Source organism: Nicotiana tabacum, chromosome 4 (assembly GCF_000715075.1).
Source record: "Nicotiana tabacum cultivar K326 chromosome 4, ASM71507v2, whole genome shotgun sequence".
NCBI lineage: Eukaryota > Viridiplantae > Streptophyta > Magnoliopsida > Solanales > Solanaceae > Nicotiana > Nicotiana tabacum.
In genome coordinates this window covers 132210149-132232044 of record NC_134083.1, presented here as the reverse complement: position 1 = coordinate 132232044, position 21896 = coordinate 132210149, and the positions used below count along the sequence as shown (strand labels likewise).

General features: G+C 35.3%; 1 protein-coding gene across 4 annotated transcripts; it reads right to left on the bottom strand.

Moving 5' to 3' along the window:
• Positions 1 to 16136: 16136 nt before the first annotated feature.
• On the bottom strand, positions 16137 to 20532 carry LOC107819872 (FT-interacting protein 3-like). Of its 4 annotated transcripts, none has more exons than XR_012708944.1 (3): positions 17750 to 20532; positions 16860 to 17241; positions 16137 to 16598 (listed from the first exon to the last, which is right to left on the bottom strand). XR_012708944.1 is itself a non-coding variant. In XM_016646046.2 (2 exons), the coding sequence occupies exons 1-2, from the start codon at positions 19930 to 19932 to the stop codon at positions 17199 to 17201; spliced, it is 2226 nt and encodes a 741-aa protein (XP_016501532.2). In that variant the 5' UTR covers positions 19933 to 20532; the 3' UTR covers positions 16614 to 17198. The 4 variants fall into 4 exon arrangements, 2 of the variants coding, with proteins under 2 accessions (XP_016501532.2, XP_016501533.1); XR_012708945.1 differs by having other exon boundaries at positions 17833 to 20532; XM_016646046.2 differs by lacking the exon at positions 16137 to 16598 and having other exon boundaries at positions 16614 to 17241.
• Positions 20533 to 21896: the final 1364 nt, after the last annotated feature.

The following is a 21896-nucleotide window of genomic DNA, read 5'->3' as shown; positions in this document are numbered from 1 at the left end:
GAACTAAAGACACCAGGATTTTTATACTGGTTCGGATTCAATGTGAATCCTACGTCCAGTCCCCTTGGGTGGCAAGGGTGTTCTCTTTCAGTATTTGAAGTTTTTCGATACAAGAGAGTTGATATAGCTTTACACAAACAGCTTAGTCACTATGTTACTTCTCGCTTCTTGATACAATATCTCACAAGTATTTTTCTCTCTTTCTTTTCTCACTAGTTACACAATAGATATAGAGTGAACTACAATGCTTGTTTGGAGTAGAATAGAAATATTGATAGTGGTTCATTTAAAGTATGTGTTGCTCCCTTGACATACTTCGTTTTATACTTGAGCATTTTGGCTTGGCGAATCTTTGGCAGACCGTTAAAGGTGTTACAGTCCCAAGGGAATTGATCCTCGGTCCCAAGAATAAGTACAGAGCTTCCATAAATAATCCATGACTCCCGGTCGTTTTCTTTTTCGAAAAGAGCTTTCTCATAAGTTCTCCTTAAGTTGTTCCTTGATTCATGGGATTCTTCAATCAATAATCTATCAATCAGAGTAGCGGGAAATCTTGGTCCTTCCTTCATTGTATTAATCATCCTGGTTGTCATATCTCTTCAATCAATAATCTACTTTACTTGTTTCCGTTGACAGATCTTTGCCTTGATTCTTTTACCCATTTCTTTCTTTACTTCTTCATACTTCAATGATAGATTTGCTTGAATCCCTCTTTTCATCTCTCGTGATCTTGCACCATAATAATATGTTATTTTTCGTCATTGAAATTTATATCTAACAATCTTTCCCTTTTTGATGATAACAAAATAACATATAAAAGCAGTTTATTTCCCTATTATAGTCGATGCTTGTTTTGTTGTAGTCGACTTCTTAGTTGGCTTCCATGATGCTGCAACCGACTCCCCCTCAAAAGGTGATACTATTTGTCCTGCATTGTAAGCTCATATATTGTAGTTCACTCCCCCTTTAAAAAAATGTTGATATTTGTCATGCACTATAATTTAACCTTTCTCTCCTTTTTTGGCATCAACAAAGAGGGGATATGCACAGATAGAATAATAAAATATAGCAGACAGAGGCAAGCAAACTAGAAAAATATAAGCAGTTATAGGCATGCAGAGTTAGCGAGAGTCAAAAAGAACATCCAACGACTCAGACCAAAACAACAAAAAATATTATCTGAAACATCCATAACTAATGATGCAAGAAGTAAGTGAGAGTGTTGCAAATCTCCTCCTTCAGACGATCAAACCTGGCATTTGCTGAAACTAACACCCCATCGATCTTGTCATGTACTTCCTTGAAGGCTTTGACTGTATTTTCTGCTACCTTGCTAATCTTGACCTTTATCTTTGAAACATCGAATCATGTCTCTTTGGAGATGGCATGAATGTCTCCAATAGTTGATTGGGTTGCATTAAGAAGGTCCTTGATGATGGTCAGCTTGTTGTCAATGGCAATCAATTTTTCTACAAGATCAGGATCACTTACACCATGATGGGAACCGGAGGCTTTGACCATTGAATCAGGCTGAACATTCTTGATTTCTCCCTCCTGTTTCTTCATCTAGGAACCCTTAACACACACATAACCCATACTGGCAAAGCCTCTTGAGTTGTAAGATTTAGTGATAAAGACAAAGGGATATTCGGAGATAGAGATGTTCTGGGCTTCCAAAAGATAAGTGATATCCATACCATATGGTAGACCGGTGGGGTCATTAGCACTTTCAACCATATAACTTATAAACCACGAGAATAGTTTGATTTTAAGCTTGTTCACTAGACAATAGACAAGAAAAGTGTCTCGTTGAAAGAAAGTGCAGAATGAGCTAGTGCGAGGGAGAAGGGTTGTTGCTACAATGTGGGCCAGAACTCGGGTTTCAAAACTAACATCACTGTGACCTAACTGGTTAGGGAGAGAATCAGAGGGACACTCGGCTATATAGAGCTTGGCTTGATCAAAAGTAATTTAAAAATTTTCAGGCCAGGTATTTTTAAAAACCATGGGGAAACCAGAACACTTACACTGAAAAATTGAGTCAAATATAGCACAATCAAGAACGATGTGTTTTCCTAGAACTAGGGATTCTAACTTATCAGGCTTGTTAGAAAGGAGATTGGCATAGAACATTCTTACTAGAGGTTCATAGACTTTAGGAGGGGGTAAAGAGAGAAAATTTGACCAGCCTTGAAAATCGAATAGATCATTTACCTTACAGTTGAGGCCCCCCATATCGTCAGATCAATTACTCTGCCATGGGAAATGGGTTTCTCTTTGAGGGTAACGAAGAAATCTCTTTTCGGAGTATCCCAGAAATTGAGGTTTGACTCTAGAGAGCTTGAGAGGTCTAGCTTGGATTTCTTGGGGGTAAAAGATTCAGGGGGGGTTTTCCATGGGTCTTTTTCCAAGGGATTTTTTGCTCATTCGGTGAGTACAGTCAGACGACTCTGCCTGAGAAGAGGAAAACCCTTTAGAATGGTCGGACCTAAAGTCTACTTGTTTTAGGGGCTGAGAAGAAGGATTTGCCCTGGAATGGGTACTTTTTCTGGTGGAGGCAGATGGATTCATGAAGTGTTTTTCCATTGAAGAGTTTTGGAGATGGGTTTTTAAGCGATAATACCAAGGAGGAAGAAGAGGAGTGATTGAGAGGGATAAAAGGAACGGATTTGACAGTTGAGTACAGGAAAGGAAACGACGTCAGTGAAAGGACATGATGATTGATTTTTCTTTCTTGAGAGTTGTGACTAATGGGAAAAGAGAGGGAAATCGAAGGCACTCAATTAATGAGTAATTACAAAAATAAATAAAAATATTAGTCATACAAGAATTAGAAATAACACATAAGTCCTAATTTTTAAGATCAAGCGAAGTAATGCCAAGTATTTCTCTTAAAGTGCAGAGTCTATCCTCAAGCAAGGGTGTAACAACCCGATCGGTTGTTTCGAGTATTACAACCCCGTTTCCCCATTTACTGCTCAAATTGTGATTTACGATTGTTATTTGGCTTGCCAGGGGTAATTGGTTCGGGTTCGGTGAGGTTTTGTAATGATTTGGAATGCTTAGTTCCAAGCTTTAAAACTTAAGTTGAAAAGGTTTTGTGGTGTCAAGGTAGACTAATTAGTACAAAGATTGTAGAAATTTCTCGCGACTCAGACTTTTCAGGTTGAACAATGCACCGATGTGTAAAGGAAAATTTTTGCCGGGTCATTTCTGCGGCCCACTATGCAGTCGCAGAATCACTCTGCGGACCGCATAATGGCCGCAGATTGAATCAGGAGTAGGGCAAGTGAGGAGGAAAGTTTGTGGCACATTATGCGACCGTAGATCAGTTATGCGGTATATTATGCGACTGCAGTAATAAGGCAGCCTTGCCCAGTTCCGGAGGCCACATTTCGCGTCCATTTCGCGAGCCACAGAAGCATTATGCGATCGCATATGCGACCATAGAGTGTGTTTGAGGGCTTAATTTTTTTAGTTTTATAGACCCAACTTCGATTTATAGCCCTTGAAGCTCATTATTTTTAGCCAAAATCTGATATTTTAGAGAGAGGTGAGAGCATTTTAGAGACAGAAAGTGAAGACTTAGTCATTTATCCATCAATTCTTGTTCAAGGTTTGAAGATTTCACAAGGATCTTGCTAGGGCTTCAAAAAGGTAAGAATTTCTTTCCTCAATTCTTCAATTTCAGGTTTGGAGTACAAGATGGGTGATTAAAAGTATGATTCTTGGGTGTGATAGTATTATTTATACATACACATACCAATAAGGTTTGTGAAAAGATTGTTGAGTTCAAATGAGTAAAGATTAAGTTGAAAATGGTAGAAATCTTCAAAGACTTTAACTTAAGATTTGAGGGTCGAGTTGATGTCGGAATTTGGTGAAATTTATATGGTTGGACTCGTGGTTGGATGGGCGTTCATATTTTTTAACTTTTGTCGGGTTCCGAGACGTGCACCCACAAGCGATGTTTGAGTTAATTTCGAATTTTTATTGAAAAATTTGTATTTCCTTATGGAATTAACTACAATGATTGGTATTGAGTGAATCGAATTAATTGTGGCTAGATACGAGGATTTCGGAGACTAATTATCGTGGCAAAGGCATAGCAGAATAAAGAATTTCATGGTTTGAGGTAAGTAATAGTTCTAAATTTGGTCCTGAGGGTATGAAACCCCAGAATATATATTATGTGATTGGGTTTGAGGTGACGCACATGCTAGATGACGGGTTTGTGGGCATGCACCATAGGAATTATGACTTGGTCAATTCCATGGAACGGTGTAGTTGAAAAATCTATTGATATCCGTATATTTTTTCCCCGTGTTAGAGAAATTGATCTATGAATCATGTTTAAATCATATGTTTACACTGTTGGGATCCACAGAGGTCGTGTACTTGTGAAATTATTTGCTAAATTGCTTTTTTGCACTCAGTCACAGTTCTATTTGTACATTTTTACCTCAGTCTATCTGTCTCGTCTAGTTGGTCTCCTTCTTGGCATCAAGAGTCGTCAGTACTGAAAAGTTATTTATTATTGATGCATCATATCATTGTTGTTGGGCTGCTTATCATGATTTTTGAGAGCCCGAGAGACTGGAGAAGTTGATGACTAAGTGAGGTCGAGGGCCTAATTGTGAGGATATGTAAGGATCGGGTTGCATGCCGTAACATATTTTATTGATTTATGCCATGATTGGCTTGATATAGCACTTGGGTTGAAGGAGCCCCTACGGAGTCTGTACACACCCCTAGTGAGCATAGATACCTAATGAGTACGAGTGCCGAGTGCTGAGTTACTGTGAGGAATGAGTGATAGTGAGGAAAGAGTGACTGTGAGATTGGAGTGAATGGGAGGACTGAGTGATTGTTACTCTGAGGGGATGCATTGATTGCATTATTTGCTGCATTTCAGCTGTCATCTATCACTATTTTGGATATTCGGAAAAACATTATTTTCTGTGTTAATCAAATTTGATATGAAATTTTTGTGAAATATTAAATGTTGAACTTGAGAGCATGCCTACCCTTTTGTGTTGGAAAGTACTGTATTTGGACTTAGCTGAGAAGTTCGTCACTACTTTCAGTTCCTTATTTATTATTGTTACTTGCCGAGTTGGTTGTACTCATACTACACCCTACACTTCGTGTGTAGATCCAGGTGATCCCGGACATATTGGGTGTTGATTCTTTCACACAGTTAATTTTTTGGAGATTCAGAGGTAGCTGCTATGTTTCGCAGACCTTGTCTCTCCTTCCCTATCCTTATGCTTATTGTATTTGGTCTCAGATTATTATAGACCGAGTTTTCCAGACTTGTAATGTATAGATGCTCATATACTCAGTGACACGGAGTTTTGGGAGTGTTTATATCAATGTTTGTGGGATTTACTCCTAAATTTAAATATTATATTTTCAGTATTTAAAAGAAGTTGTGGGTTATTGATGTTGTCGACTTGTCTAGTATCGAGATAGGTGCCATCACGACGGGTGAGATTTTGGGTCGTGACAAAGGGTTTAGTAACAATGTCTGCTATTTGATCAATAGTACTAACAAAAGATAATTCTATATCTCCCAATGACATGATCTCTGATGAAATCATGCTTAATATCTATATGCTTAGCTCTAGAATGATGCATATGATTCTTTGAAAGGCATATAGCACTAGAATTATCACAAAATATTTGAATAGGTTTGAAAGTTAATTCATAGTCACCCAGTTGATGAGACATCCAAAGTAATTATGCGCAACACTATCCAATGGCAATACACTCTGCCTCGGTTGTAGATAATGCAATTGATCCTTGTTTCTTACTATTCTAGGATATTAATGCCTTTCCCACCAATTGACATGTTTCACTTGTGCTTTTCCTGTCTTCTTTATCACCTGCAAGATCAACATCTGAAAAAACCTTCAAGTTTAAAATTGTTCGGTCGTGGGTACCACATTCCATAAGAAATAGTTCCGATGAGATAACGTATTATTCTCTTTACTGCTGTCAGGTGCGATTCCTTAGGAGTTGACTGAAACCTGACACTTTTACACACACTGAACATGATATCTGGTAGACTAGCAGTTAGATAAAGTAAGGACCCAATCATTTCATGATATTTTGTTTCATCCACTAGATTTCTCTTTTCGTCTTTGTCAAGATTTGTTGATGGGCTCATTGGAGTACCAATTGCTTTAGCACTACTCATGCCGAATTTTTGAATCAATTACTTTGTATATTTGGTTTGACAGATAAAAGTTCCTTCCTTAGATTGTTGAATTTGAAGTCCGAGGAAAAAATGTGAGTTCTCCCATCATACTCATTTCGAACTCAATTTGCATGAGATTAGCAAATTCCTTGCATAAGAGAGAGTTAGCACTTCCAAAAAAAATATTGTCAACACAAACTTAGATAATGAGATTATCTCCTGATGATCTTTTGATAAATAATATAGTATCTATTTTACCTCTTGTAAACCCATGATTAAGTAGGAATGAACTAAGCCTTTCGTACCAGGCTTGAGGAACGTGTTTGAGTCCATACAAGGCTTTAGTCAACTTATACACATGGTAAGAAAATTGTGAGTCTTCAAAATTAGGAGGTTTTTTTTACATACACCTCCTCATCAATAAAGCCATTTAAGAAACCACTTTTGACATCCCTCTAAAAAAGTTTAAAGCCTTTAAAGGATGCACATGCAAAAAGAATTTGTATTGACTCTAACCGTGCTATCAGAGCAAAGGTTTCATCATAGTCGACTCCTTCCTGCTTTGAATAGCCTTAAGCTACTAATCTGGCTTTGTTTCTGACTATTTTTCCATCCTCGTTTAACTTTTCTTTGAAAACCCATTAGGTTCCAACAATGGCAACATTTGTTGGCTTAGGTAACAGTTCCCAAACTTGATTCTTATCAAATTGATCAAGTTCATCCTGCATGGCTTGTACCTAGATGGAGTCTTTTAAGGCTTTCTCAACTTTCTTTGGTTCGATTTGACAGATAAGTGCAATATTTGCCTTTTTCTTAAGAGCTCCCCTAGTTTTCATTCCTTCGTTGGGATCCCCTATGATAAACGTTTGAGGATATTTTGGTTCGCTTCTCCATTCATATGGTCGCGTTCCAAATGTAGGAGTATTTGACTGCTTTAGTGGTTCAGTTTGATTACTAGCAGGTTCATTAGTCGACCCAGTGATTGTGTTTGTGCTATTAGTCGACTTTTGTGACTTTCTTGCCTCTGATGCTTCTTCGTTGATATCTTCATCACCTACAATGATTCCTTTCTCGGTTGTAGTGTTATTTTCATCAAATATAACATGCACTGATTCTTCTATAGATAAAGTACGTTTGTTATAAACTCTAAAAGATCTACTATTAACAGAGTAACCGAGAAAAATACTTTCGTCACTCCTTGGATCAAATATTCCAAAGTTATCCTTACCATTATTGTGGATGAAGCACTTACTTCCAAACGGATGAAAGTAGCCTATATTGGGACATTTGCCTTTCCATAATTCATATGGAGTTTTATTCCAAAAAGGGTCTTATAAGACATCTGTTGAGAATATGACATGTTGTGCTTATTGCTTTTGTCCAAAAATGATTTGGCAATGAATGTTCTAATATCATAGTTCTGGCCATATCTTGTATGGTTCAATTTTTTCGTTCAACTACTCCATTCTGTTGCGGTGATCTTGTAGCTGAGAAATTATGAGTATATCCTTGATCATTGCAGAATTCTTCAAAGGCTTTGCTTACGAATTCTCCTCCATAGTCACTTTGGATGGTTGTGATGAGATACCCCTTTTCCCTTTCAATTCTTGTATAGAAAAATCTCAAAAGAATTCAAGGCTTCATATTTATGAGATAAAAAAATCACCCATGTAAAATGTGAGTAGTCATCAACAATAACAAAATCATATCGTTTACCTCCAATGTTGGCAGTTCTAGTGGGTCCAAATAAGTCCATATGAAGCAATTGTAAGGGCTTGGTCGTAGATACAATGTACTTGGTTTTGAAAGAGTTTCCAGTTTTTTTACCAATCTAACATACATCACATATATGATTTCTAGAAAAATTGAGTTTGGGAAGGCCAATAACTAAATCATGCTTGGAGAGTTTTTCAATTAGATACATGCTTGCATGATTAAGTTTGTATGCCATAGCCATGGATCATCATATATGAATACTAAACAGATATGACTATCTGGATTTTCAATGCCATCAAGAATATAAACCTTTCCATACCCTTTTCCTGGATGAATGATTTTACCTAACTCATTTTCAGTGGCACATCCTGTTTTCTTGATTTGACTTCGTACCCCGAATCACATAGCGAACTTATACTCAAGAGATTATAGTTGAGTCCATCTACAAGGTATACTTCTATAATATCACAATTATTGCTGAATGGAAATGTGTCGGTGCCAACTATTTTTCCTTTTGAATCATCACCAAATTTGACATTTTCTCCATTTATTTTTGTAACTTCGTTGAACAGATGTTTGTCACCTATCATGTGACTGGAACACGCACTGTCTAAATACCATTTTCCTTTGCGACTCTTCATGTGGTGCTCTTGTAAAATAGAATTATCACATTCTTTTAGGTACCCAAACTTGCTTGGGTCCTTGTTGGTTAGTTCTACTAGAATCAAGGTTATTTTTGGATTTCCAAATCCATCCTGAAATATTAGATTTACGAAATCTACAAAAAGAATATTTATGTCCAGCTTTGTTACAGTAATGACATATAGGAGTTGATCCAGTTTTTGATCTACCACTTGTATTAGTACTTGTGGACTCGGTTCTAACAGGTCCTTTTCCAGTTGACTTGTAAGTCGCCTGATTAAACTTGACAGAACTATGACTGGTGATTTGCGCATGCCATTAAGTTGCATTTACAATTCCTAAACCTCATCTTGAAGCACATCTCTTTCGATTTCACAAACTTCAAGTTTAAGTTCCCAGCCTTCTTTTCCCTATTGAGTATTCTTAATTCATTCAACAATTTTTGAGACTCATTAAGGGTAAGATCAAGAATATCCTACAATTCTTTACATCTATCACAGCTATAGGGTCTTACCTCGCTTATTTCACCTTGTGCCACGAAACAGTTTTCAGTGTCTTCTTTCCATTTATCATCTGATGTATCTTCATCAGTCGAGCAACCGGAATATTTATTCATATCATTTTCCAAAATGGTCATGAAGCACACGTTAGCTATTTCCTCATGTTCTGAGATGTCTTCATCACTCCAGCTTCCAAAGAATTTATTTTTACTGAACCCTCTGGAGACCTTTTTTTTTAAGATTTGGGCATAGCTTGAACATGGCCATACCTTTCACATTTACAGCATTTTCCATCATTTTTGTCTTGTTCAATGTATTGCCTGGTTTGTCTGGATGACATCCTTCCCTTTTTTGTGTTTCTGTATCTTCTCATCAATCCATTCATATTTCTTGACACCATGGCAATTTCTTCTTTAAGAGCTTCTGGATCATCATCAATATCATTTTTAGGTCCTTCAGTTGTAGTTTTGAAAGCAATTGTTTTCTTCTTTTCTTCCTGACGCGTTTTATTTAAATGGGTTTTCTCAAAAACTTTATGAGATCTCTTCGTAGTTCATCGTATGAAAGTTTGTCTAAATATTAAGATTCGAGTGCAACTACTTTTGTCTATTGTATGGTAGGCAAACTTCTCAGAATTTTTCGAACTTGACCACCACTTAAGTAAGGTTTATCAAAGGCTTTCAGATCGCTAATGATTTTGCTGAATCTTGCAAACATCTCTTCAATGGATTCTCCTTCTTTCATCTAGAAGAGTTCATAATCGTGAACCAACAGGTTTATCAGAGTTTCTTTCACTTTATTGGTTCCTTCATAGGTAACTTCCATTTTGTCCCACATTTCTTTGGCGGTATCACAACTTGAAATTTTCGCATACACTTCTCCATTTATGGCATTATAAAGCAAGTTTCGTGCCTTAGCATTAACTTGAACAACAGTCATTTTCTTATTTGTGTATTCATCTACATCTTCAGGATCAGCGGATAGTCGATCTGCTACTGGCAGTGGATAATTTTCCTTTTTGATAATACACCATACTTTGACATCATAAGATTTTGCATAAATTTCCATACGTACTTTATAGTGTGAGAAATGTTGTTCATTGAAGTATGGCGGCCTTACTTGTGATATTCCTTTTTGAAAGAGTGCTCCAATAGTTAGTTGGTTTGACATGATCTTTTCTCACTAGTTGTTAAGCAAAAGATAAAAGTGTGAGACCTGCTATGATACCAATTTAAAGTACAGGGGGGTGAATTATCAATTTTTTGCTTTTTGTTTCCTAAGTAGTTGACTAGTTTACTAATTAGTCAACTTAAGGTAAGAACAGAATATAAGTAAAGCAGAAATAAAATACAGGAATAAAAGATACCATAATTTTTATACTGGTTCGGATTCAATGTGAATCATACGTCCAGTCCCCTTGGGTTGCAAGGGTGTTCACTTTCAGCATTTGAAGTTTCTCTATACAAGAGAGTTGATGTAGCTTTACAGCAACAACTTAGTCACTATGTTACTTCTCACTTTTTGATATTATGCCTCACCAGTGTTTTTCTCTCTTTCTTCTCTCACTAGTTACATAGTAGATCTAGAGTGAACTACAATGCTTGTTTGGAGTAGAACAAAAAGAGTGATAATTGTCCATTCAAAGTATGTGTTTCTCCCTTGACATACTTTGTTTTATACTTGAGCTTTTTGGCTTGGTGAATATTTGGCAGACCGTTGAAGGTGTTGCAGTCCCAAGGGAATTGATCCTCATAATTGAATCTGTTATGATTCATTCCAAGAATAAGTACAGAGCTTCCATAAACAATCCATGACTCCCGGTCGTCTTCTTTTTCGAAAAGAGATTTGTCATAAGTTGTTCCTTGATTCATGGGATTGATTGCCTTCCTTTTTCGACGCATATCTTTAGCAATCATAGTAGTGTTAAATCTTGGTCATTCCTTCAATTTATTAATCATCCTGCAGGTTGTCATATCTCTTCAATCATTATTCTTCCTTACTTTCTTCCGTTGACTGATCTTTGCCTCTTGATTCTTTTACTCTTTCCTTTCTTGACTTCTTCCATACTTGAATGATAGATTTGCTCGAATCCCTCTTTTCATCTCTCGTGATCCTGCACCATAGTAATATGTTATTTTTAATCATTGAAATCTATCAGAGGCGGATCCAGGATTTAAATCTTATGGGTTCAACTTTTAAAGTTTTTAGCATTGAACACATTATATTTTTAAAGTTTTGGGTTCATATCTATTTTTTTGTAATTTTAATGAATTTTTACATATAAATTTTTACTCCGCGTAAAAAATTATGGGTTCAGTTGAACTCGGTAATACTAAACTACATCCGCCACTGAAATCTATATCTAACAAATACAAGTATCGAGATGGATCAAGACACACTTAATATTTGAATACTCTACACTAAAAAAATCCCATGAAGCAAAATGGAGAAAGGGATATTATTTTTCTTACACAAAAAAGTTAAAGGAATTTAGTTGGTATTCTCTGTGCTACTTTTGTACAACTAAGGAATTTGTTTGGCCTGTAGATTCTGAAATGGTCTACCGAAGAGGATGTACTGTACTCAGGGCCGGCTCTAACGTGATGAGGGGCGAGGCATATGACTTAAGCCTTCAAATTTGGGAGGGCCTATTTTTTAAAAAGAATAGGTTTATAGGTATTTAAAAAATAATATTTAGTACTTTTTAATACAAAATTAGAGTTTTTAATATAAAAGAAAATAAAACTCTTTAGATATGTAAATAAAGTAATAATTTGACATATTTAAAAATGGATAGATGAATAGTTTTCGCAACGTTTCAGTTTTACTCCTTCATTAGATAATGTATACAAAAATTCACTCTCCCTTTTTTAATATGTCCCAGTCAATCTTTCTTTTCTCCAACCTCTTTATATTTCAGAAACCCCTCTATATTTTCTGTCTTTCTCTTTAATATTCTTACTCACCTTCTTTCTCCAATATTTCATTACTCACTTTCTTTCTACAAGATTTCATTAGCTCCACTGTTCAACAATACTTTTAAGCTTCCAATAATTCTATACTTCTATTGCTCTATAAAATATTATCTAATATCAACAATATCTCAAGAAAAATTAAATGAGCTGGCTATATTATCAATTGAATATAGATAATTAGAGAAAATCAATTATAAAAAAGATTATTAACAACTTTGTATTTCAAAAAGTTAGAAGAATATATTTCAAATAAAACGTATGTTATAACTATCTTTTAAAAATTTAGACCACATATTAAACTTTGGCCTTAGGCCCTGCATATCCTTGAGCCGCCCCTGACTGTACTAGTAGTGGTGCAACAACTGCCTTTGCGCTATGTTTATAGAAAAATATAAATTAACGCAAGATATGTATAAATACTAAGAGGATATTTGACAAGCTTATAAGCTTGCCAAATTAGCTTATAACTAATTTTATAGTTTATCTATATGCATTTGGCAACACCAAAAGTACTTATAAACCAAATGCTTATAAGTAATAATAAGTCAAAAGTCATAAATTGTAGTTATAACTTACAATTTTTCAACTTATAAACACTTTTGAGTTTAACCAAGTTTTTCTCTATTCTATCCCTAATATTATTTCATTGTCCTTGAAATATCTTACCGAAATGAAACATTAGAACCCCTAATCTCTCCTACTTCAGCCTCTAGCCTTTTCACGACTTCTTCGAAACTTCAACATTGTTTGCTATCATCAAGAGGTATCAAGATTCTAAATCTCTTCTACCATTAAATACTTTAACCGCTTATTATCAGTTTCAACACTTTTATCAAATACATAACTGCTTATTTAATTATATCAGTTTCAGTACTTAAAAATACTTTTTAACACTAATTCTTATCAGCTATTATAAATTAGTTAAACCAAACTAGCTCTAACTCCATTAACATCAATAAATCAAACTGTACGTGATACAAGCCGGTAACTAAACGCACCGGTTATATGTCTCTTTACAATACTTAAAAGGTTAATTACTTGATCTATTGGTTAAAATTTTAATTTAAGGTTTGCTTATTCTGCAATGTATTTTTTATCAGAAGTGCTTTTTAAAAAAGTATAATAAAATTAGATATATACTTTAAATGCAGAATAATGTAGGAGACACCTCTATTTGTGCGATTTTCAATTGGACACTTGAACTTGATCAAATCTACTCATATAAAACACAATCTCATAACTCAAAATCCACATCATCTACTTCTTAACCTGCCACTGCTAACCTTTGATATTATTCTTAGACTGTTGATTGAGTCTGCTGTGTGGATGAGGTTGTAGTGGTTGTCTTTGACAAGTTGGCAAACCCACAGATCGTCTAAACTTAGTTTGAAGACAAATAAATAACTTGTGCTTGAATTTTACTGCTAATTCCAAGTTTCACACTGCCATTTTGCTCCACTCATCAGTATCTCGTTTTCTTTTCTTTTGTTTTATTTTACCTTTGTTTCTTTCTTGAATGTGTCATAGCAGTTGGGAAGTTGAAGTACGATCACAGAGCTTTCTTTTTAAGGAAAAAACACAAACAAAAAAAAAAAAAAAAAAAAGGAAAAAAGTTAAGGTTCTTATTTGGAGCCTGGTAGGTTTGACAATTTCTTATCTATTTATTCGAGGCTTTTAACTTCGTACTTTAGAAATACAACTAGGCATGGCATATTGGCATTAACAATATGTCCATAGGCATTTTTAGGCCGGATTATGTTAATTGCTTTCAATTAGAATTATGTGTAAATAAATAAAAAAATATTTAAAATATATGCACTTAATATGATAATAAGATCATCATCAATTTGAATTCACTGCTACTACTCAGTTAACCATTTTTTACTTGTTATAGTAATAATTTCTAACCTACAAGAAAGCATTATAATAGATTTTAACCACTTGTAATCACATTTGGTTTATCATTAAACCAAACACTATATAAGAAAAAATGATGTAACATACGCCAAGAATACTGGAATTTTTTTTTTTACCAGATTGAAACCAATTAATTCATGTAATGGTTTATTGATCGTATATCTAACTTATACATGATGATATATATACACACAAATTCATTAAACAATCTATTGGATATATTTTGTAATATGGAGAGGTTCCTTGTCTCTTCTCATCATGTCTAAATTCTGATCAAACAAAGGATGAAAGAAATAGCACACAAATAACTCTTATTTTGCTATGCGCCTACATCCTATCACTACAAGAAAAAGTATTTGTAACAAGGGAATTCCTCACAATCCTGTCACAAATTCGATATTGCAAAAAAAAATGAAAGAGTAAATATGTCACATATTTGGTGAATTTCGTCATAAAAACTGTCACAATTTTGTGACAGACCTATCCATCATAAATATTTCGTGGCAGAGTTTACTAAGAACTTTCACAATCTCTCTTAATTACCTTGGTATCCATTAATTTTTAACATCTAAAATGCTTTTGTTCCTAAAACTTCATTTACTAGCGAAGGAGCTAAATTGGTCTTTCCATTATTCCATTTCCTGCTTCCTAGTTATTACAACCTACAATTATTTTCTAAGCTTTCTTGAAATGCTTCTCCAGACATTTTTATCCTCTTTACCTTAACACAAAAACAATTAATGATCTCTACAATACAAATACATATATGCTAGTATATGTCATGATTTCAGTCAAGGTAATAGTTTTGTGTGTGTAGAGTAAAATCTAAGACAAGCAAAATTTGTTTAAAGTCCCAACGTAAAAGCCCAATCCCCTTATTAAATAGGAAAGCGCACCTTTTTGATTGATGTCAGCACTTGCAAATTATTTAATGTTTAGCCACAACTAAAAAGTAAAATAGGCGGATGTTGCTTCTTCTTCGTGTCCTAATTTTTAGTTTTCCAGTTCAAAATTTTAGGGCACGATGTCCTGAAGTTCGATTTTTTAATTTAAAACTTTAGGATCCTATGAATATATTGAAGTTTCATTTTTTTTGTACAAAATTTCAGGATAATGTGTTCTAAAGTTCAGCTTTTCAGTTTAAAACTTTGTGACATTGTGTCTTTTAAGTTTAGTTTTTCTAGTTTTAACTTTAGGGACATTATGTCCTAAGTTAAACTTTTCAGTTTAAAACTTCACGACATTGTGTCCTAAAGTTCAAACTGTGCAATTCAAATTTCATGCTTGTATGCGTTTATTCTGCAGAACAACTAAAGCTAACATTTCCAAGCCTTTGTTGTGACTGGAGAGGAGAAGTCCGAATGAGTTTTGGGTCTTTACGATAAGAGAGACAGCAAGAACTTTCATTGTTGAATGTGTATATGGATGGAGTTTGTATCAACTTTTTGAATTACTAGTGGCAGGTAATAAATATTTTAGGAAAAAAGTGTTATATATAGTGGAAAAAGAATTAAGGGATGTTAAAGAAGAAGACACAGTAAAAGAGAAGCAATATATAGAAGCAGCGAGAAAGAGAAGAAGAGAAGACAACTGCCTTTTTTATTGGCTGGCTATGCTTTAAATACAAACCCTGGTTGAAACTTAAATAGAAGCCCAAATATTGGCTATCCCTGTAACAGAAAGTGAATTCGCCCAGCAGCCCAAAATATAGTGGACTTGTAGGTAAAAGTGAAGCCATTTCGAGGGGATAAAATTCACAAATAGCCACTTTTTAGTCCATGTAATTGAAAAATAATCATCATTGAAAACTCTATAACACAGGGTATCTTTCAATTATAATGCTGAAAAGTGGCTACCCAGTATTGTGTAGTAATCAGCAAAAAACGTTTGGTTGGGAAAATTCCTCTCATTTTCGATTCGGCGTAACGAGCCAAATCCAACAGGACATAACTCTGTTAACCAGTGTTGAATTTGAATTTGCCAGACCAAAATCTTTCTTCCTGATCATATAAAATTTAACATGATGTTAGAATTGTGAAAGTTTGCTAATTTTTTTCTCCTTCCAATTGTGGAAGACTTATGATGATATCACCTTAAAAAATAAGCCAAGTGTTAGAACTTTGAGACGTATAAATTTAACACATGATATGATAGCAGTAGTCCATGTTATGCCCATAGACATAAATTTGAATAGACAAAGTATATTGAATTGAGTATGGAGCACATTCAAAATCTACAACAATCAAACATGTACTCTTCCAATAACACTAAGCATATCCATATCAAAGTTACCTGAAATGACATATTCAAGAGAACAGTTAATATCTAAATCAAATTGGAGTCGAGTTGAAGACAAGTTCTTCTTCTTTTTCTATTACGGTCATTTTTGGGTCAGCATGCGAGCACCCGACTATTCCATCGATTCTTGACCTCCCACTAGCAGAAGTATCGGCTAAAACTGCCACCAAAACTTAAACGGATGGTAAGAAATCACCTAGCATCTTTTGTCTTTGTTGGAATTTGAACCTTGGTCTATCATGGTTTTCACCTACCGATAAGCAACATTCTTGGGTGCATGATCTTTAGATATCATTATCAGAACAATGCTGGAAACCAAAAAATCAACATTTGCTGGATGCTGTAATCCTGTATGTTAAACACTATAAGTACTGAACTTTCAAGTATGACTAGTCTTTTTTACACAAATTTAAGAACCCGCAAGTGGATAACTGAACGTGATACAATGAGGGATCAGAGACTACATAATTCTATACAACATTCCAAGACCCATTATGACAAACAGGTCAATCAAGTACTTTCATAATGTAACACTTAGACAGGGAAAAAAAGAGGAAATATGAAGGCCCCATACAACATTCTCAGGCTTCCAAAGCAGCAGATTCATACCTACATATCTTTGGATTTTTTCTTTCACATCCCTTCTTTCTTGATTAATACTTTAGTATCCATCTTCGGCCACAAACTTGAATACCACCACTTTCTACACAGGTATATCCAGATTCCCGGCAGTGCTTCTTCTTCCATGGAAAATTATATGCATAGTAATATTGATAACAAGTTATTATCAACAGATAAACTGACCAGGTGCACTCTACACCAATAAACATCTGATTAAAGATCTATCCATTCTGATCTCTGCAAAACCTTGAAATTTAATAGGCTGTAAAAGATACATGGAAGAGATCCGTGTCTCAAATGCTCATTTCCATCTAAGTTCACGAAATATCATCGACAGATGTAATTTCTTTGGAACCTTCTCTCCTTCCAACTGTGTAACAACCATACACGGAGCCAGTATCAAGGGAACTGATAATTCCACACTTCAAAAGAGAAAAGCTAGTTTTGAATTTTGAGACGCATAAATATACAAATATATAATAGCAATAGTCCACGGTTGAAACACATTATTATGACAACAGAAAAGAGATTTGAACTTCAATAGAGAAAGCACTTATATAGAGCTGAACGGACATTTTAAAAGAAAGAACCAACTGACTACTAGATATTGAGTTAAATGAGACAGCTAGCTTTCAACAGACTTGGAACACATAAAAACCGAAAATTTACAAGACTTGATCTTATACATAAAGGTCTTAATTTTTAGAACTAGGCGGAGAGGATAAAAGGTTAAGAAGAAAAGCCCCAGTTATTACCTAGTATTACACATCATTTTCTTTGAGTCCGGACACAAAGGGGAAAATAGCATAGGAAAAAATGAAAAACAGATAGCAGACAAAGGTACAGCTCATAGCATGCAGTCTCTTCTGGTAGGCAACCTTTCAAAGAAATTAAGTGGCATAGACGGAAGCTTGAAGCGTAACCACGGATGTCTCAATGTATAAAATCCAGTAAAGAGTACCAGAACTTGGAAAGGCGTGATATAGACTACAATGGCAGCAACCAAGCAGAAAATCACAAGCACGGCTGTCGCCCTAGGGTCACGCCAGCTCCGCAATGATAGCAGCCTCTCCCCTTGAGTAGCCCAGTCACCAACCACAGTCTGAATTCTCCCTGCAATCATTCTCAAGCGGTCATATCTCATACTAACAATACCCGATGAAAATGAAGTTGGAAAACTATCAAATTCCTCAGATAATTCATCTTTAAGAGCAGTATCAGCACAGGAAAGACTAGTATCTGTGAGTGAAGGATGCACTGGTCTCCATTTGTAGTTCCAAAGACTGATTACGGAGAGAGAGAGGAAAAAAGCAGGTAGAATAAGATTTGGATTTAGAACCAGTATGATGAACATGATATGGATCAGAAAAGTTGTTATGGGGTTTCTCCAATTACATATTTGATCAAATCTTTTTGCTACAGCCTCTAAAATACCCATAAGCCTGAAAATGTTAACCCTGCTTTTCCTTATACTCCAAAGGGAATACTCTTCATCAAACATATATTCCACTACCTCTTTTCCCAAAGATGGATCAGCACGACTCAGTCTCATTATAACTATTTGCTGGGCATGGTGCCTCAAGTCGTCAACCCGTTTTTGTGCTAAACGACGAAGATAGTGCATCTTGGGTAACAGTGGCTGAGAGTACATATATGTCATATTCAACGATGATGAGCAAATAAAACGCATAGTCAAGCAAATTTCACCCGTCTTCCTCAGCCCAGTAGTATCAAAGAGCATTAGTGGATAAGAATGTGTGTAGACTCGGCCTGTTTCAAGAGTGGAAAGACGGATCCTAACCTTTCCAATCCTCGAGTCCTTTGCACCTTCAGATTTATCTCCTCCTTGCGGTCGGCAATTATCAAATACACCTATAGTTATAACAGTGCAAGGGTCAAATACCTCCCAAGTGTAATGCTCATTCCACGTGGGAGAAAGGCTATCAGTAATAGTCCTAGTTCCGACCCACTTCTGCCCATATTTGGCGACACAATAGGCATCTGTAGTTTCCTGCCCGTCTTGTCTCTTCATTGGCTTGAGGCCCTGAGCATTCAAAATACCCAATTCAAGCACCCCAATACTGGACTTACACAATTGCTTTGCGGTTGGTCTAAGATCACTACTGTAACAGGTAGACTCGTCCAGAACATGGTAACCTCCCTCCAGACATATCCTCATCAGGATCTTGCTAGCAAACCCGACTTTCTTCTTCTTTTCACCATCAACTTTAACCTGCTTCTCAAGTTCATACCACTTACAGGTCACAGGTTTCTCATCCAACCTCATATCCACATATGACAAAGGAATCGCAAACCTCCCAAGAACCTCATCCTTGTTAGGTGAAACTTTATCTTCCACAGTAAGAATCAACAGCTGATCAAATGGTTCTGCTGCTACAAACATTAGATCCTCGTTCCAGAAGGGATTGATAGTCATCCCCGTGGAAACCTTTGTACAACATGTCTGAATTCCGAGGATGGCTTTTACGAAAACTTGCGGTAGCGGGATCCTATACATATCACTTGGAGTCAAGTCCTGGACCTCAATCACATTAACTCTCAGGTACCAGAGCTTTGGCAAGAGGTACACCTTAGATCTTACATTTGCAAGGACATCAGCACTACTAACAGCAAAAGCATCTGAATGCCAAGCTTCAGGAAATGTTTCATCTGCTGGAGCACCCATCCAAAGAGCCAACAGCAACTCCCCATTGACTTTAGACGACCCACTCCTATCCTTCAATCTATACCACTGAGGAACCAAGTTCTCTGGGGGAACCATTTTTGGGATCTCACAACATAAATCAAACATGAGGCGACCAACAAAATCATCGTTAGAAATATACTTATCCTTCACGGTCACCTCAAGTACAGAAGCCTGAATCCTATCTTGGGAGAAAGCAAACGTCTGGTTCCATTCAGGATTTGACGTCTTCTCAAAATGGCGGGTTTTATACGTATTGTCCCCTAGCCTAACCTCAACATAAGGATCGAGACTACCCGTAAGCTCATTCGTAGGTAAATCCCTAGCCTTCACCACCCGGACATAAAGATATTCCATTTGCTCAACCTAATATTCACTCCACCAAAGTTGGAGTTCCTCTCCTTGAGTGAAAAAGGATTTTTTTTTCTGGTCTTTAATACTACAATGATCAATAAGTAAAGCAGAAGAGGTCTCAGCAGAGACTGGAAGTAAATAATGAAGAGAGACAACTCAGTGCTATGTTAATGTTCACAAATCCAAACATGGACTTAGACAAGGCAGCCAATAACATGAAAAACAGCAAAATCTAATATTTGTCACTGGAAAAATTCAAGGGCTAAATAGAGGGAAAATAACCTCATAAATGATACTTAGAAAATAGCAGAACCATTCACCACTGTTGATCGGAATGCTTCAATCCTGCACAACATCAATAATGAAGAAAACCAAGTTCAGACACAAAAATTGGGCTCGTTATATCCACTTCAACTATCAAAATTTCAGTTTTTTCGAGGAATAGGGATGATATTGAACTTAATTTTGATTAAAAAATCTAAAATAATACTCCAAACTGAAAAAAATAATAATACTATCCTATAGTATTCTTTTGTCGAAACAAACCCCTGAAGTCCAGATAAGACTTTCATCCTTTTTTTGTTTTTCTTTACTTTTTCCTATTTTTCACTAGACCTTTTATTCCGGTACCCACATACAGAAGAACCGATTTAATACTGTTAAATTCTCAAAAAATATTTAATAAGAATAATTTAGTAAACTATATCTTGTATTTATTATTTTTTTAATGAACGTGTGAAAAAAGTTAACATAAGAGTTAAATTGGGACGAAAGGAGTAATAAATAAAGTAATAAACTAATTACTTCAGTATCACTCGACTGTCCTGGACAATGGATAAGGATGAAATGAACCGATTTAAGATATAACTGAAAATAATTTAAAAAAATTATTCTTGAATTCCTAAAGTAATAATTATTTTGCGATAAATTTTTTAGCTAAAGTGACAGTTAAAACGAAACAGAGGGAATATACAAGTATAAGTTTTTTTTTAGCTAAAGCGACAGTTAAAATGAGACAGAGGAAGTATACAAGTACAAGTTTTAGAATAAAAAAAAGTAATTAACGCATCTTCTATTTTATTTTATAGCTTGACTTGGCATAAAATTTAATAAAAAGTAATGTTTTTAAAAATGTTATTTTAAATATGCTATGGCATTTTTATTGCTATAAAAATTTTGAAATTGTTATAACATTTGTACGGCTCTAAAACTTTCTCATTGAAAATATACATCCAAAGTTGCACTAACAATCTATCGATTTTTTATTTATATTAAAAAGATATTTTTATTTTATTTACTCAAGTAAGGAGTATTACTTTAGGTAAGAGACTTCTAAGTTTTATAATTTTATTTATTTCGTGTACTCTTATTGAGATAATGTTAATCAATTATATTCTTACTCCTGTTTTAAGGTAATTTTTGTTATTTCGAGAATTATTTATATGTGAAACTTATACACCCTAATCTAGTGAAAAAAATTTATTGGCCACCGCATTAATGCAAGATATATGCTTTTCACACACACATTTGTTCTAATACACATAATCAACTACAGTATTATGTATTCTTGCACGAAGCATGTTTATCTTCTCACAAGCATACATAAAATAGATATTGTACGGGTAAAATTATCCTCTCCACGTGGCATGATCGAAACAAGATCTAGAAATCAAGTGATGGGACCCGCTGCCAAGCACGGAAGATATATGAGATTATGGTCATCGAAGGGTCAAGTACTCGAAAGGTGGACGAATGAATTCGAAAACTCAGTCAATCTTATTCGTAGATTGTGGATATCAATGTTACGCCGAAATGGAAGCCATTATTGAGGATCTCACTCCCCACTACCTAATCCACTAGCGTACTGGCTCGAAATTTGAAAATGTAGTTCTCTTCCTACAGCTATAAAAGTCACCACAATACTCCAAGGAGGGATCATCGAAAATTAAAAGGAAAACTTTCTCCGG

Excerpts from the sequence above, each read along its gene's own strand:
- LOC107819872 (XM_016646046.2), bottom strand. The coding sequence starts at position 19,932 with ATGGAATATCTTTATGTCCGGGTGGTGAAGGCTAGGGATTTACCTACG. Across the intron at positions 17,242-17,749 it reads CCACTTAATTTCTTTGAAAG|TTGGAAGGAGAGAAGGTTCC; the intron begins GTTGCCTACCAG and ends GTTGTTACACAG.